General features: G+C 50.5%; 1 protein-coding gene and 1 long non-coding RNA gene across 3 annotated transcripts in view; one reads left to right on the top strand and one right to left on the bottom strand.

The window, feature by feature from the left end:
* LOC147356419 (uncharacterized) overlaps window positions 1-16,496 on the top strand; it is a 33,797-nt gene that overhangs the window by 15,318 nt on the left and 1,983 nt on the right. The gene's annotated exons all lie outside the window — the stretch shown is intronic.
* The window catches only part of KAZN (kazrin, periplakin interacting protein), a 1,338,251-nt gene continuing 1,328,303 nt past the window's right edge, over window positions 6,549-16,496 (bottom strand). Inside the window, exons 16-17 of the mRNA XM_086343804.1 lie at window positions 11,887-12,001; window positions 6,549-10,062 (exon numbers count right to left, since the gene is read on the bottom strand). Coding sequence (XP_086199930.1) covers window positions 9,898-10,062; window positions 11,887-12,001 — 280 coding nt within the window. The 3' untranslated portion in view covers window positions 6,549-9,897. The remainder of the gene's footprint in view (window positions 10,063-11,886; window positions 12,002-16,496) is intronic.

Genomic DNA, 16,496 nt, shown 5'->3' with positions numbered 1-16,496 from the left:
GGAGGAAAGCGGGGGGAGTGGAGGGAGGCAGGGGGCATTAGTCCCTGCCAGGTCTACAGCTCCCAGTGTGGTTGAAAGAGAAGGCAAACTGGCACATCAGCTGCTGTCAGACTCCGTCACTGATTTTCTTGTTTCCTGTTTTGTTTGTTTTTTTAATAAAACGGGGAGGAGGATGAGCCATTATAAGTACTCACTCAACCAGACCATTCTGATCCCTAAATTGTTACCTTGTTTGAAGTCAGGAGCTCAGGAGCTGACTTTGCCTTTTAAACCCGTAATTTACAGAGCAATTTTCTGCTAGGCAGAGGGAGTGGATCTCGCCTTCCGGTAATGCCCCCACTTAGTCTTGGGAAGTATCTTCAGCCCTGCAAACATCTGGCTTGAGGAATTTCTTAACTGTAAACAGCTGGGTGTGGCCGGCCAGCCTCAGGGCAGTGGGTACCAGTGCAGAGTCTGCAGAGAGCCTGTCTGCGGTGCTAAGATTTCAGCTCCCACGGGCCAGCTCGGGACTCTGGGAATCTATGTAACGTCTCTGTACCTCAGTTTCCCTATTTGTCAGGTGAGAAAAGTCAGTGTTAGTCACTCAGTTGAGTCCGACTCTGCGACCCTGTGGACTGTAGCCCGCCAGGCTCCTCTGTGCATGGGATTTCCCAGGCAAGAATACTGGAGTGGGTTGCCATTTCCTTCTCCAGTGGATCTTCTTGACCCAGGGGTTGAACCCTGGTCTCCTGCATTGCAGGCAGATTCTATACCATCTGAGCCACCAGGGAAGCCCAGAGGAGAAAAACAATGTTTATCAGAAAGGGGTTCTGGGAGTAGTAAATGGGCAAAACTGCATACAGATGTGACTCTCAATTGCAAATGATTTTGCCTCCATGGCAGGTATCTGGTAATGTCTGGAGAAACTTGGGGCTGTCATGTCTAGAGGGGGTTACGCTCTTGTCTTCTAGTGAGTGAGGGCAAGGGATGCTGCTAAACATCCCTTGATGCACAGGACAGCACTCTAACCCCCGAAGTACCTCCAGGGTGTCAGCAGGGCAGAGGTCTAAAAACCCTGCCGTTTTTAGACAGGGCAAGTGTCTGGTCAGTGTTGGCTACTAGACTCGATCTCTGAATTCTCACTTCTGTTTCTGGTGCTGTCAGGCACCTGGACTCAAGGTTCTTTTTCCTCTCTGAATATCAGGGGCTCCTCTTCCCTGGGGAGCCCTGCCCCACTGCAAGGAAGAGGAAGCGTCTTGCAGGAAAGACGAATCTCCCACCTCTGCCCCCTCAGGCCACATGAAAGGATCCCACACCACAAAGTCCCCTGAGAGTCCCAGGGCACTGGGTTCTTCAGTCAGTGCATGTGGGGTCCCCTCAGGACATGACACTCTGGGCTGATCCCACCGCTGGTGGGCTTGTGACCCTAGTCTACTCAGCCCATGGGCTTCCACCCTGAGACTTTACTAGAACTACCGGGTGAGAGCCTCTTTTATGTATGGGTAGCTAAGCTGGGAGTCTGTGTGTCTTGTGGCAGTTTTGCCTGGAAATGAACCTGTCTGGAAATGAATCTGACATAGAAAGGCAAAGCCAAGGGATGAGGAAAGATGAAGATCCTGAAAATATCACTCGACACTCTGGATCCAGAGCTAGTTGTCTTTCACTATTCTTTGTTTTTTAAACTCATTTATTCATGGCTGCGCTGGGTCTTCGTTGCCGTCCATGGGCTTTCTCTGGTTGCTGTGGGCGGGGCTGCTTCCTCGCTGTGGTGCGCGGGCCTCTTGCAGTGACTTCTCCTGTGATGGAGCATGGGGCATCAGTAGCTGTGGCACGCAGGCTCTAGAGCGTGCGGGCTTCAGTAGTAGCTCACAGGCTTTGTTGCCCCAGCAATCTTAGTTCCTGGACTAGGGATCGAACCCATGTATCCTGCACTGGCAGGCAGATTCTTAACCACTGGGCTGCCCGGGAAGTTGCATCCGGCACTATTCTTTAGAGATGCTGATCAATCCTTTCTGTTCTTAAGCTAGTTTTTGAATTAGGTCACTGGCTAACGCAGAAATACCACTTGTCCTAGAATTTTTCTTCCCCCAATTAAGTTTTTCTAGAGCCTTGCCTACCCTCTCCCCACCCGTTCATTAAATCATAAGCTTCTTGAAGGCAGGGCTTGTATAGAAAACTAAATTCTCTCTGGGTTCTATGTGGCAATAGCACTTTCTGCCACGATGAGAATGTTCCCTATGTCACAGGCAGCTATGAGGTGCTTGAAATGTGCTGGTGCTACTGAGAAATGGAATTTTAAATTTTACTTAATTTTAATTGATTGGTAATTTAAGTTTAAAGTGGCTTGGCTGCCAGATCAAACAGTATAGCAGGGTAGCATCTTGCCGTGGTGGTGGTGGTGGTGGTGGTGCTCAGTCGATTTTTATTGATTGATGGATTGATCTGTTCATTTGCTTAATGAACAGGGAGAGGATGACGATGCTGTATTGGTGGATATAGTACGTAGGCAGTCACGGCCCCACAGGTCCCACGCAGATAAATGTAATGCAAAGTTGAGAATGCAGAATGTTTCAGAGGAGGCCCAGATGAGATTCTTTGGAAGTTCAGGGAGATCCATTGTGGTCCAGAGGGAGGCTGGGGGTTGGATCAAACAATGTTCTCAAGGGGATCAATCAAATATGGGATCGATGAATCTGTGTGTTGCTGAGGGGTTGTTCTGGGAGGCAGGCCTACGTCTGCAGTGCACGTGGAGGGGTGGGGCCAGGCAGGATGGTGCACGTGGATGGGGTCTGGTTCTCAGCTCTGAAGCCTGGGAGAAGCCCCTTCACTCGCCATGCCTGTTTTCTCATCAGTAAAACGGAGCGAGTAACAGTATGCCTGCCTCCTCTGTCCGTGGGATTTTTCCAGGCAAGAACACTAGAGTGGGTTGCCATTTCCTTCTCCAGGGGATCTTCCTGGCCCAGGATCGAACCTGCATCTCCCATGTCTCAGGAGAATCGCAGGCAGATTCTTTGCCACTGGGAAAGCCCCTCATGGACAGAACAAACACAGGAAGTCTTAGCTACTACTGATGATGCAAACTGGGTCCCCACCTCTGGGGGGCGTGGTGAAACTTAGGACCCTCCCAGACACCCAGCCCCTCACCTCAGCCCTGCAGTGGGCTCCACCCCTCCATCCAGCAGTGCATGCATGCTAAGTTGCTTCTGTCATGTCTGACTCTTTGTGACCCCATGGTCTGTAGCCCACCAGCCTCCTCTTCCATGGGATTTTCCAGGCAAGAATACTGGAGAGGGTTGCCATTTCCTTCTCCAGGGGATCTTCCCAACCCAGGGATCAAACCCACATCTCTTATGTCTCCTGCATTGGCAGGCAGGTTCTTTACCACTAGTACCACCTGGGAAGCCATCCATCAGTACACCCCCTAAATGCTAGGGTTGCCTGGGCTATGGGAAGTCAACCCCAGGAAGACACTCTTCTGGGTACAGATGAATAGAGAGGAGCTGGGCATTTCATTCAGGTTCGATCAAGTTTCATTCGAGGTTCCTTCCTTACTCTTGGAAACCAGCAGCACATCTGGCAACCACTATGGCCTAAAATAGACATCTTGGGTTTCCACTTGGGCTGATAGAAGAGGTACTTGGCATCTCTGTTGCCTCCAAGTCATCTGTGCCCTGGGAACCCTAGTGCCCATGGGGCGATTGTATCATTCTGCAACCAGGGAACCTAATTTAGCCAAGAACCACAGCAAAGGGAAAGAAGGACCCATTTTGCAGAAGGTTGGGGCTTGTGTCCGATTGTGCCACTAGGGAACATTCCTAATTGCATCAAGGATGACATAGATGGGCAGGAGCCAGCTCAAGTGCCCTGGGAGTGGACAGAGACCCAGCAGAGGCTCTGCTGCTGCCTGATGCCCCTTGAGCCCCTCAGGAGATGAGCCTCTCACTCCCTCACTCCCTTCACTCCAGCCATGTGGGCCTTTAAAAAAAAAAAAAAAACTATTTAAATATTTATAACATTTGGCAGTGCCAGGTCTTAGTTGTAACATGTGTGATCTAGTTCCCTGACCAGGGAATGAACCTGGGGCCCCTGCATTAGGAGTGGGAGGTCTTAGCCATTGGACCATCAGGGAAGTCCACACATGGGCCTTTTTTTCAGCCCTATTTACTGTGCTCCTCCCACAGGACCTTTGCACATGCTGACCTGCTGTCTGGAATCCTCTACCCTTTCCTCGTCACCTGCTGAACTCCCTTCAGCCCAGGCCTCACTTCCTCTCGACTATGTCAAATCCTCATAAGATAAGCTCTCTGACTACCAGCTACCTTGGCTCTCTTGGTCAAGGTTACAATTTCACACTGCCCCGGAGTATTTGATTTATGCCTCTCTTCCTTCAGTTCAGTCACTTAGTCGTGTCTGTCTCTTTGCGACTCTGTGGACTGCAGCACCCCAGGCTTCCCTGTCCATCATCAACTCCCGGAGCATGCTCAAACTCATGTCCATCGAGTTGGTGATGTCATCCAACAATCTCATCCTCTGTCATACCCTTTTGCCTTCGATCTTTCCCAGCATCAGGGTCTTTTCAAATGAGTCAGTTCTTCACATTAGGTGGCCAAAGTATTGGAGCTTCAGCTTCAGCATCAGAACGTCCAATGAATATTCAGGACTGATTTCCTTTAGGATGGACTGGTTGTATCTCCCTGCAGTCCAAGGGACTCTCAAGAGTCTTCTCTAACACCACAGTTCTAAAACATCAATTCTTTGGTGCTCAGCTTTCTTTATGGTCCAACTCTCACATCCATACATGACTACTGAAAAAACTACTCTCTTACCTGCTGGACAGTAATTTCTATGTGGAGAGAGGCTGGGCAGAAGTTCATTCACATTGTCTCCATCCAGAAGGGGGTGACAGAGGGTGAGATGGTTGGATGACATCACTCAACTCAAAGGACGTGACTTTGAGCAAACTCCAGGACACAGTGAAGGACAGGGAAGCCTGGTGTGCTGCAGTCCACGGGGTCGCAAAGAGTTGACACGACTGAGTGACTGAACAACTGCCTGCCTGGATGTTCTTCCCCCAGATCTTTGCAGGGCTGGCTCCTGCTCAAAACTTATATCTCAGCTCAAAAGTCCTCTGGGACCTCCACCCCTCCATCACACCTATCACTTTTCACATCCGACATCAGTCACCCCAGTCATGGATGAGGTCCTTGTCTTCCTTCACTATATTATATGAGTTCTACTCTTGTATCCCTAGCACCAAGAACAGGCCCTGGCACCCAAGAGGATTCAGTAAATACCGTGCACGTGGTCGGCCTGCTGAAGCTGGCTGTGCCCAGGCCCATCTCACAGTGTCTTCTAACTCTTCCAAACCCTCCCTGTTCAATGCACATTTCCTGAGTGTCCACCCTCTGCCTAAACTTAGCAATGAGCTGGGGAGTCAGGCTGGACTCCTGTCCTGGGACAAGCGAACAGTTGGGTTCACTAGGTTGGAGCTCCATCAGGGCCAGTTGGACCCCTGGGTGGAACCCTCAGACCAGCCCCCACCTCCTGTGATCTGGGCTTTGCCAGAAGGGCCCAGCTTTCAGCCAGGATCTTAATACTCAGAGTGTGTCTCTGAACCAAAAGTACAACCTGGGAGTATATTAGAAATGTGAACCCCAGGCCCCACTGCAGACCTCCCGAGTCAGCATCTGCATTCCAGAAACACCTGTCCCTCCCAGGTGTACACTGAAGCCTGTGTGTTCCACCACCGCTCCGGACTGAATGTCTGCATCCTCCCAGAATTTATATATTGATAAACCCTGGAATTAAGAGGTGGGCCTTCCTGGAGGTGATCAGGTCATGAAGGTGGGGTCCTCATGTTGGGATTAGTGAGTACCCTTGTAAGATGAGACATCCGGGAGTTTGCATCCTCTCTCCCCGCTCTGGTCCGTGAGGGCACAATGAGAAGGCCACCATCTGCCAAGCAGGAAGAGAGTGCTCACCACAGGCTGAATTGGCTGGCACCTGGATCTTGAACTTCCCAGCCTCTAGAACCCTGAGGGATGAATGTTGGTTGTTTAAGACCTCTAGGCACTGGTATTATGTTGTAGCAGCCTGAGCCACTGAAACGACCACAAAAAAAGTCTATTCTGATCATCTGGAAATATGAATTCCCTGGAGGAGGGACACAGCAAAGCAAATAATACCAAGGGTGTGGTGCCTTGTTTCCCCCCTGACAGTGGGGTCCCAGGATATAAGGCAGCACTCTGACAGGCGGCACCAGACTTTCCCAGTAGGACAGAATGCGTCAGAATGCATCCATTTTTAATCCTACCGCCTGGTAAGGTAAGTCCTATGCTGGAAGGTGGGGGTAGGGGTACTCAGCAGGGAGGAACAAGTCCAGGATTTGGAGGCGGGTGACTGAGTTTGAGTCCTACTCTGTAATGTCTTAGCTTTTTGGAGCTGGACAAGCTTCTCAACCTTAGCCTCAGTTTCTCCATCTATGAAATGGGTTAATACCCCCCCATCAAAGAGACTGTTGAGAAAACTGATGAGAACACACAGAGGAAAAGGCCAGCTCATCAGTGAAGTGCTGTGAAGTAGTATTTATTGTTACAGTGTTAAAATTCACTCTTGGGAAGACATTCGGGGCCATGACCAGCAATTAAATGTCAGGAACATCATCCTAGTTCATGGACAGCTTGTTTCCTTTGCAGCTAAAAACTCCTGGGGGTGTTAGGGCTCAGGAAATTCTTCTCATCAGCCAACTGCTGGGAAGGATGTTAGTGTCAGAAGATGCTATTTTGCATAGGGCTTCTTTTTCTTGCCACTCAACTGCCAGGAGCCCACTGGAACCCTGAAGGGCAGAGCAGAAGCGATGGTGTCCAGAACATAAGGGCTGTGATGGGAAGGGGGAGAGCAAGGCTTGGAACATCTTGCCAAATCATCCCATTCTGCTGGACCCAGACCCGTTCAGTGACCTCAAGATTTGGGGTCACAGCTCTGAGGCCCCTCCATGCCTCCATGGAGGCCCCTCCATGCTGGCTGGGCTGTGGGGAGAGCCCTTCCCCTCAACTTCATCTGGTCCAGGTACTCTTGTGGTGTCTCCCTGCCTCCTTCACCCTGGGGTCCAATGATGAGACAGATGGATTTATGGGAGAAAGGCCTTGCTCAGCCAAGGACAAGGGAGCCTTTCAGGGGTGCACAGGGTTGGAAAGCTGAGCCTTCTTATGGCTCCAGCCCCCAGCTACTAGGAGGAATATGGGGTGTCTCTGCCTACCCTGGTTCTCCCCAACCTCTGGCAGCAACTATCTCTTTGGAAAGGGCCAGCACCCGTGGATACAGGTGACATCACTTCTCAGAGAAGAACATGCATACGGTTCCCAGGTCCAGGTGTCATGTCACCACCCTTTAAGGACCAAGACCATGACCCAGGCTGTTTGGACAGGATGTGGCCAGTCAATGTTCCACGGGTGGCCACACTGCCAGCCTTTGCTAACCAGCTACCAGAACCTCTCTGCCGAGTCCACATGACCTGCTCTTCTTGCCTGCACTTGTAGCAGAGTTGACATTTAGGATTTTTCCAACAGACAGAGCTTTTCTTGGTTTAACTTTGTGTGGAGCTTGTTCATTTATCAGCCAACCCATCCTCATGTTGAAAAGTCAGTTCCAAATGCTCACCTGACTTCCAGGGACACAGAGAATTGGGCAAGTGAGAATGAACTTAGAGCATCATTTGGACAAAAAGGTGCATCCGAGGTTGCCCCTGTTGCCCCAGCCTGCGAGCTGAATGCTGAGAATGTTTCGGGCAATGCCATTCCTTCCAGTGACCCCCCCAATTGTCCACTTGCCCATCTTGTCCCCAGTGGGACTGAGTTGGGGAACAGTGCATTGGTTTCATATAATCAGACCCACATTCAGGCACCTCCCTGTCTGCCATTCCTGCTCACCTTGTGAGAAACACTGCCTTTCAGGTTTGCTGCTTCCTGAGAGGCAGATCCTGGCGCCCTCAGTCACCCAGCCTGGATGCTGGCCTGGGAGTGACCTGCGGCATCAGGTTAGAGGGAGGTTTTACTCCCTTCTCTGGGCTGTGAGCACTGCAGCCTCAAACCCCATGTATGTGGCTGAATGTCATAAAGATAGTGGGTTTGGAGCCTCAGCAAAGCCAAGTCAGGTTCCAGAGCCTCACTCCTCGGGTCCAGGAATCAGACATGTGTCCCTAGGAGGTCAAACATTCAGACCAGAGGGGGCATCGCCTGTCTAAAAAGCTGTGCTTCTGTTAAGTTTAGACTATAATGGTCTTTGGCCTCAGGGAGGAGGAATTTTTAAGCTCACTGGGCCTAGGTTTGTGCTTTTCCCTTGAGGGGAAATCATTCATTGGGTTGAAGACCAGGTGCTTTGATGGTTCTTGGAGGCCGACCCCTGCTTCCAGTCCTGGAAATTCAAACCTTTTATAGACTGGCGGTGCCAAAGGCCTCATTGGAAGTCGAGCACTGTGGTTCCAAATGAATCATGTGCTTTGATAACCAAAGTGTAAGTGGAACCCCAATACTGTCTGTCCATCCCTAATCATTTCTCAGTAATGAGGTCAATGAATTCAAGTCTGAACACAGGAATCAAACTGGTTTTCAAGGGCTGTGGGATTTTCCTCTTTTGGGGGTCCAGTCCCGTGGGGGCCCTAGAGAGCTTGCACATTAAACATGCCTTGCCCTCCTTGTGCACATTGCTCCAACCAAAACAGTTGGAGAGAGCAAGTACAGTATCAATTCTGTGTTGTAAGTGGGAAATGAGACACCCATCCCAGATCCCATAACTTCCCACCTGTCTCCTGAGAGGGTATAGAAAGTAACAGATGTTAGCAAGTGTTAATCCTCACAACATCCCCAGGAGGGAACCAGAAGTATTGTAGATGAAGATGCTGAGGCACAGAGAGGTGAGGCCACTGGGAATAAGCCACACAGCACAGCAGCAGCAGAGTCAAGAGGAAGGCTGGGGGTCCCCTCCATCATCTTAGCGCCTGGTGAGACTCAGCTCCGTTAGGGCACTGGGGAGCACGCCTGCGTGCCAGGTGACGACAAGGTCTGTCGCGTAAACAACGAGAGGCATTTCCCTGCTACCGTCACACTTGGGACAAGTTGTCCAGACTCAGTCATTCCCGGTCTTGTTGACACGATGTCCTTCATCCAGATGATGGGGTATCCACACTTTCTAGGAAGGCTGCTGCTCAGCCCCACCTCTACAGGGATCATCGCCCTCCTTCACGCAGTGGAGCCCCTCCCCAGGGGAGGGGCCAGGTAGCCCTTCAATACATCCACGCTGACATGACACAAGGCTTTTAAGATTTGAATGACCTTCCTGTTTTGCATTCTCCCAAGGGAGATTCAATGACCCCCCAAGTCAGAAGCTAAGTTCTCGGTCATGGAGGGCATGTATGTGGGAGCTGAGACCACCACCAGGCTGGCTGGAAGGGTCCACATGAGGATGGTGAGCCCCCAGCTTTGCAAGCTCCTGGCATTGCCACCACTGGGCTCTGTGTATCTTGCTAGAGTCCTACCTGCTCCTCTTGGGATGGTATCTTGGGGAACTCTGTGCTTCTTTACACCCAGGAGGCTTAGTTCAAGGCTCCCAGGATCACTTGGACTGCTCAGTGGCTGAGTCACTCAGTGGCAGAGCCTTGATAATGGAGGTGCTGGGCACCCTGATTTGTCCTTTGGGCTAGTCTTCCTCCAGGAAGCAGGGAAGTCCTCAGTCCACTCCAGGAAGGCAGTCTGGTGCCCCCTCATTCCATGGGGATCCCATTCAAAGTCACGGCAGTCTGTGAGATTTCTGGGGACCAGAGGAGCATCCTCAGGCCGAACTGACTATGTACAGTGGTGACGGTCCCAGGATGGCCTTCCTCCCCGGGCCTCTCCGCGTTGGGTCTGGTGGAACATCTGTTCCTTACACATTGGTGACCTCCAGGCCATTATAGCCCTCCAGACGGCACTGCTCCGGCCTGCCCTGGGAGTCCTCGTCTCCGCAATCTTCATTTTGAAGAGAGCCATAGTCATCGTGGAAATCGGGGTCTTTGTTGCTGAAGCCCCTTCCTATCTTTCCCAAGGGCAGCTGAGAAGAGAGGAAGGAGAACAAAGGACAGGAAGAAGAGAAAAAAGAATTGAGTGTTCTTGGATCTGGGAAATGTGGTACCTCCAACAGCTGTGTGTCCTTGAGTAACTTACCTAACCACTCTGTGGTTCTATGAGTAATAATACTCCCTTGCTCAGGGAGACTGAAGGGAGAATTTTTGTGAGTTAACCTTATGTTGTGTCCCCAACCTGAAGGAAGCAGTTGGTTGCCGAGAGTGAGGACAAGTATAGTCTTTCTGATTATCCATCAAAGTTTCTCTCTTCCTCCTCAGCAGGAAGAGAGGTGAGAATGTGCGGGTGTGAGGTCTGACTGCATTCCCAGGTCAAGAAGAAATATTCTAGATGTGGCAGAAAAAGTGTGGGTTTTGGTGACTCAGAAACTGGGGTTTGGATCCCTGCTCTGCCACTTCCCAGCTGTGTGACCTTAGACAAGTCACCTGCCTTCTCTAAGCTTCGGTTTTCTCAGCTACAAAATAGAACTAGTAATTCCTTTCTCTCAGAGTTTTTGCAAAAAGTAGAAATCCCATCTTGGAAGCACACAGCAAGGTGCTGGCCATGCCATGTACGCAAGCTCAGTCATGTCCAACTCTTTGCAACCCTACGAACTGCAGCCCGCCAGGATCCTCTGTCCATGGGATTCTCCAGGCACGAAGACTGGAGTGGGTTGCCATTTCCTCTCCCAGGGGATCTTCCTGACCCAGGGATCCAGCCTGTGTCTCCTGCATTGACAGGCGGATTCTTTACCACTGAGCCACATGGGAAGCCTCACGGCACTGGCAGAGAGTAGCTATTGTTATCAGATATGCTGGACCCGAAATAAATATTTCTCTCTTATTTTGAACAGATGTCTATTGGAGTAGTTGTGACAGCACTGTGTAATTATTTATTTATTGGACTGCCTTTCTTTCCAGACCAGTGTTTCTTAACCTTTTTTTCCATTGTCGTCCCCCTTAAAAAGATGACCTTTTACATATTTTTTCCCTAATCACACCCCCACCATGAAATTTTCATACCACAGGGCCTCTGTGCACGTGTTTATGGGCCATGTGTATATCTGTGCTTTACACATAAAAAGAGTAAGACTTTCTGTATCCTCCACACTGAGAACCAATTCTGACCACCTTGGGGGTGATAGGACCCCCAAGCGGGAATGTACATTCTAGACTGAAAGCATCTTAATGGTGAGGATGGTCATTTATCCATGCTTATCACCCATGCTCAGGACATGTCTGGGATGTACTTAGTACCCAAAACTGTCATCTGAACGAATGGAAGAATTTTGAATTACCTACTTCTGCTGTCTATGTCTACACACCTCCGTTTAAGAGTCTGTGTTGTCTCTGAGGCCCAAAAGCTTATGGTCTCATGCACCAGAGGCTCATCCGCTGCTCTTGGTCAGGCCACTGGAGTTCCAAATCTAAGGCAGTGGCCCTTAGAGTTTGGGGTGCACTGGAACCCTCTGGGCAGGCTGGCAGCATGCAGGTCCCCTTCATCCCAGAGGCTCTAGTGTCGGGAGGCCCAGGTGGGTCCTGGAGTCTGCACGTTAAGCAGCCGCCTAGGTGAGTCTTATGCAGGCAGGTGAGACCTGCACTTTGAGATACAGTGTCAAAAGCCCCACAAGGCTGAGTGTGTCTTAATAACCATCATGAGGGTCCCTGAAGGTGGCGTCCAGGGCCCTCCTCCCAGCTGTGCGTGTGACCTGGTCCATCAACACCGCTCCACCAGGGGAGCTGGGAAAGGGTAACATGGGCCCAGACAACATAAAGGCTGGGGGACCCCCAGGGAAACACATGGAGTGACCTACCCGGCCAGCCTTGTACTTGATCCCACCGCTGTTCTCCTCCTTTCCTGCCCGGGTGACGCTGGAGGCCCTCCCGGGGGGCGTTCCAAATCGCTCTGCTTCCCGGATGCCTGTGCAGCTGGGGAGACACCCACTGCAAGTCAGTGTGGGCAAGGTGGGGAGCTGTCAGCTACTGCGACCCAGAGACACAGTCACTCAGTCACTCACACTGGTCACAATGACCACAGCTGTGGTTCACTTAGTACCTCCTATGTGCCACCACTGTGCTAAGCTAAGCACTTTACAAACATAATCCTCACAGCACACCTAGAGGTCCAGCTTCCATCTCTGCTGGAGAAAAGGGGGCACAGAGAGGTTAAGCAATCTGCCCAGGATCACACAGCTTGGAGTGTGTGAGCCAATCTTGCAGAGCCAAGATTTGAACTTTGGGGTCTCAGAGACTTTGGGGTCTAAAACCCCAAAGTCTCTCTTTAGCCCCCAGGACCCTGCAAACCCTATCAGGAGAGGCAAGACATGACAGGAGAAGCCCCACATTCCAGCTCATTAGGTGTAGCTTGAGAAGCATCAGGCAAGTTTCCCCCACTTTGCATTTGAAATCTGTGTCCCCCACTGATTTGTTGTCTGAAGTCACCCCCATCACCCCCTTCCCTGTATAAAAGCATCAAAGGCTTGTTAGACTAGGACTTGGTGAACTACAGCCAGTGGCCGAATGCGGCCAGTGGACTGATTTTGTAAATAAAGTTTTACTGAAACCTAGTCCATTTGTTTGCACGTTGACTACAGTTGCTTTTTGCTATCAAATCTGTTTTGACCCAGACCATATGGCTCCCAAGTGCTAACATCTTCACCGCCTGGCCTTTCATGGGAGAAGTTTGCTGCTGCTGCTAAGTCGCTTCAGTCGTGTCCGACTCTGTGAATCTCAGGGCTAGTGTGTATGGGGTACGGAGTTGGGGCAAAAAATTGGTTCAGAGCCAGGAGTTTGGAACTTAGTCTCCCATTTGCCTTCCTTCTCTTTTAGATTCTGGGTGAACATCAGTGTCCCTGGGGCTCCTGTCCTTTCTTTGCCTGCAGGGTTCTCTCCAGCTAGGGCATAGCCTTCCACACCTCTCCTGCCAACCTCGCCAATCCCAAGACACTAATGTCCAGTTATCTTCCTTGAAGTTTTAGCTGCATTGAAATCCTGGCTTTCCTCTTTACTGGCTGTGTGGCCTTGAGCTCATCACTTTGTCTCTCAAAAGCTGGGTTTCTCCAGTTTTGACTCTTCCAGCTGCCAGGTACAGAAGGTATTAGAGCCGACTTCATCAAGTGATTGGAAGGTTAGTTAAAAAGTACTTTGGAGCTGAGCTGAACATCTAGTGAATGGCTACAATGATAATAATTCAAATTAACAGTTATCACTTTAATGTCAGAGGAATTGGCTCTGGCTTCACAGGAGCAGCAGGGTTTAGCTCGGGCCACCATGGAAGTAGACACACGAAGAGAAATGAACCTTCTAACACCTGCCTCAGAGATGCTCTGCTTCTTGTGGTGTAACTTCTGCTGAGAAAGTTCAAGGGAGGGGAGGGTGCTGGGCAGGGACCCACACTGGCTGCTGGATGGCAGATGAAGTTGAGTTCTCAGGTCCCCAGGCACCAAGGCATCCCCAGCACAGGGAGGTTCTGGCTCTGTGGTGGGTCAGGGACCGACATGTTCACTGATACCCATCCTCTCTCCTCCTCCTGGGGATGGAAGGCCCTGGGTCTAGCAGGGAAGCTGTTCAAACTGCAGAAGCCACGACAATCTAAACTCGTGCAGCCAAATCTGTTTGCTGGCTGGTGGGAAGGACATTAACCCCCCATGCCCAGTTTATGGAATATTAGTCATTCCATGAGCTTGGGAGGACTCCAGAGCCCCTTCTTTGGGTTTTCACTGAAAAAGAGATGGGAGTTCAGAGGGGATGTATGTCTCATCCAAGGATACATAAGACACACAGTGGCAGGGATGGAACTTGAACTTCTAGGAACAAGATCTAGACCTTTTTTTCTTCCCACCTTGGGGGATCAATGTAAGACTGTGGACTCTACATCAGGGGCCTGGCCCCACCCCCTTAGCAGTCATGTCCCCTGAGCTGAGTACTCTGTGAAGTGGGGTTAATAACAACATTTCTCTTATAAGGTCACTGGAGGATTAAATGAGAGGACACACATAAAATGCTGAGAAGGGCTGCATATCACGAGTAATTGCTGTGACCAACACAGGCATTGAGGGGTACAGACCTGGCTTGAATCCCCGCTCAAGGCACTGCACATCCCCTAGCTGTGCCCTTGTGTGAGTTGATTCCCTGGCTGGGTCTCAATTTCCTCATCTGTACAATGGAGCCCAGTACTCAGTTCTGGTCTTAACAGACCATACCCTGTGCAGAAAGTGGCGTCTTTGTGGTGTAGACAGAGGAACACAGGGCAGCTGCTGCCCCCACTATGCTAAAACACCTTTCTTCTTGCTTTTCCACAGTGGCTAAAATCCTACCCTGTTCCTCCTGCGGATTAAAACACAGATGCTGCAGGGACTAGGTCAAGTGCAAGGCTATGGCCCTTGGAGGCTTGAAATGGCTTACTGAGTATTCCTAGTCAATCCATCAAACCTTGAGGGAGTAGAATGCTGGAGGGATATACTTTAATGAGGGAAGTTTCTGGAAGACAGAGCATCTCCATGCAATTTCTTGAGTCAACACAGAGGGCGTCTGGGGCGCTGGAAAGGCATCCTGTGTAGGTAGGAGGTGGCGGGTGAGAGTCAGACTCTGCCAGCTGGGCGGCCTGAGAGCTGAGTCTCACCCAGTTAAACGAGGGTTTACGAGGCCCACGAGGTGCAAGATGCTTCGGTGGAGATGAGTGAAGTGGGGGAGAACAGAGTCTTAATTGGTCGCCTACTGTGTGCTGGGCATAACGCCAGGTCCTTCCCACGTGATAGCTCCTTGAACTCTCCCCAGGGTTCAGGATAAGTGACTGTTCCCCTTTCAAGATGAGGGAACTGGAAAACCTCAGATGATGGAGGAGGAGCCAGAATTCAGCCCCCAAAGGTCCTGCCAGGCCCTCTCCTTACAGAGGGCCATGATTGCAGGCACTGACCACCCCAGGGCCTGGGCTCACAGTTCAGTGATCATTTGGGTTGGGGTGGGGCAGAATATTATAAACACCACCTTCCGTGGGTGCCCCCAAATCTCAGTGTGCCCCCTCCCACTCCAGCTCTGGCAATCTGCCAGGTGGCCCAGGACTATTCCCCTTTGCCTGCTGCTGGGATCTCTCAGACCTGGGCCATGTGCCAGCCCCAGAGGCAGAGCTGTGACAAGGCCTCTTACTCTCTGTGCTTGGGAGTTGCGTCTGTCTGAGTTCATAATGAAATCACTCTCCGCGGAAAGGCTAATGAGAAAACTGGAGCAAAGTGACAGAAAGCGGAGCCCCATGTATCTAACTGCAGAGGAAACTGCTTCACTGAGACACTCTAGCGCTCCTGGGAGGTCAGGGCACGTGAACTGCCAGTTATCGTGAGGCATCTCTGCTTCAGGCACTGCGTTCACATTGCCTCACCAGTCACACTCAGGGATGGAGGCTCAATACAGCAGATCCACTTCATTATACACAACACAGTAAAGCGACTATCTCTTCAGTTGCTCAGTCGTGTCTGGCTCTTTGTGACCCCATGGACTGCAGCACGCCAGGCCTCCCTGTCCATCACCATCTCCAGGAGCTTGCTCAAACTCATGTCCATTGAGTCAGTGATGCCACTCAACTATCTCATCCTGTCATCCCCTTCTCTTCCCGCCTTCAATCTTTCCCAGTATCAGGATCTCTTCTACTGAGTCAGCTCTTTGCATCAGGTGGCTGAAGTACTGGAGCTTCAGCTTCAGCATCAGTCCTTCCAATGAATATTCAGGACTGATTTCCTCTAGGATTGACTGGTTTGATTTCCTTGCAGTCCAAGGGACGCTCAAGAGTCTTCTCCAACACCATAGTTCAAATGCATCAGTTCTTCGGTGATCAGCCTTCTTTATGGTCCAATTCTCACATCCATATATGACTACTGGAAAAGCCATAGCATTGACTAGAGGGACCTTTGTTGGCAAAGTAATGTCTCTGCTTTTTAATGTGCTGTCTAGGTTGTTCATAGCTTTTCTTTCAAGGAGCAAGCACCTTTTAATTTCATAGCTGCAGTCACCATCTGCAGTAGTTTTGGAACCCAAGAAAATAAAGTCCCAGTTTAAAAAAAAATGGGGGAAAAAAAGGAAATACCCAATAATCAGAAAGAGACTTATTAACCCAGAATTTCTGGATCTAGCTACTCCACCTTGAATGTACCCAATTCCTGAGCCACTAGTAAACTTTTGTTTCAAATGAAGACTGATCTAAAAAAAAAGTTCCCTGGGAGGGCCCAGGGGCAATGAAACCACTGCCGGACAGGTCCTCTGTTGTTCTGACCACCCTTCCTACTCTTTAGGGAAGCAGCAAAGTGTGGTGCTTTGAATCCCAGCTCCTCAGCTTTTACCAGGCACGATGTGTAACCTCGCTACAGTGTCTCAGTTTCCTCATCTGTGAAATGGGCTCATGCACCCACCTCCAAAGGTGGTGACAATGTGCTGG

Source organism: Bos grunniens, chromosome 16, assembly GCF_055505025.1.
Source record: "Bos grunniens cultivar Pamir isolate PY7600 chromosome 16, Bosgru_T2T1.0, whole genome shotgun sequence".
In the NCBI taxonomy this organism is placed as follows: domain Eukaryota; kingdom Metazoa; phylum Chordata; class Mammalia; order Artiodactyla; family Bovidae; genus Bos; species Bos grunniens.
The sequence above is the reverse complement of the archived record's forward strand: the minus strand, read 5'-3'. Positions and strand labels throughout refer to the sequence as shown.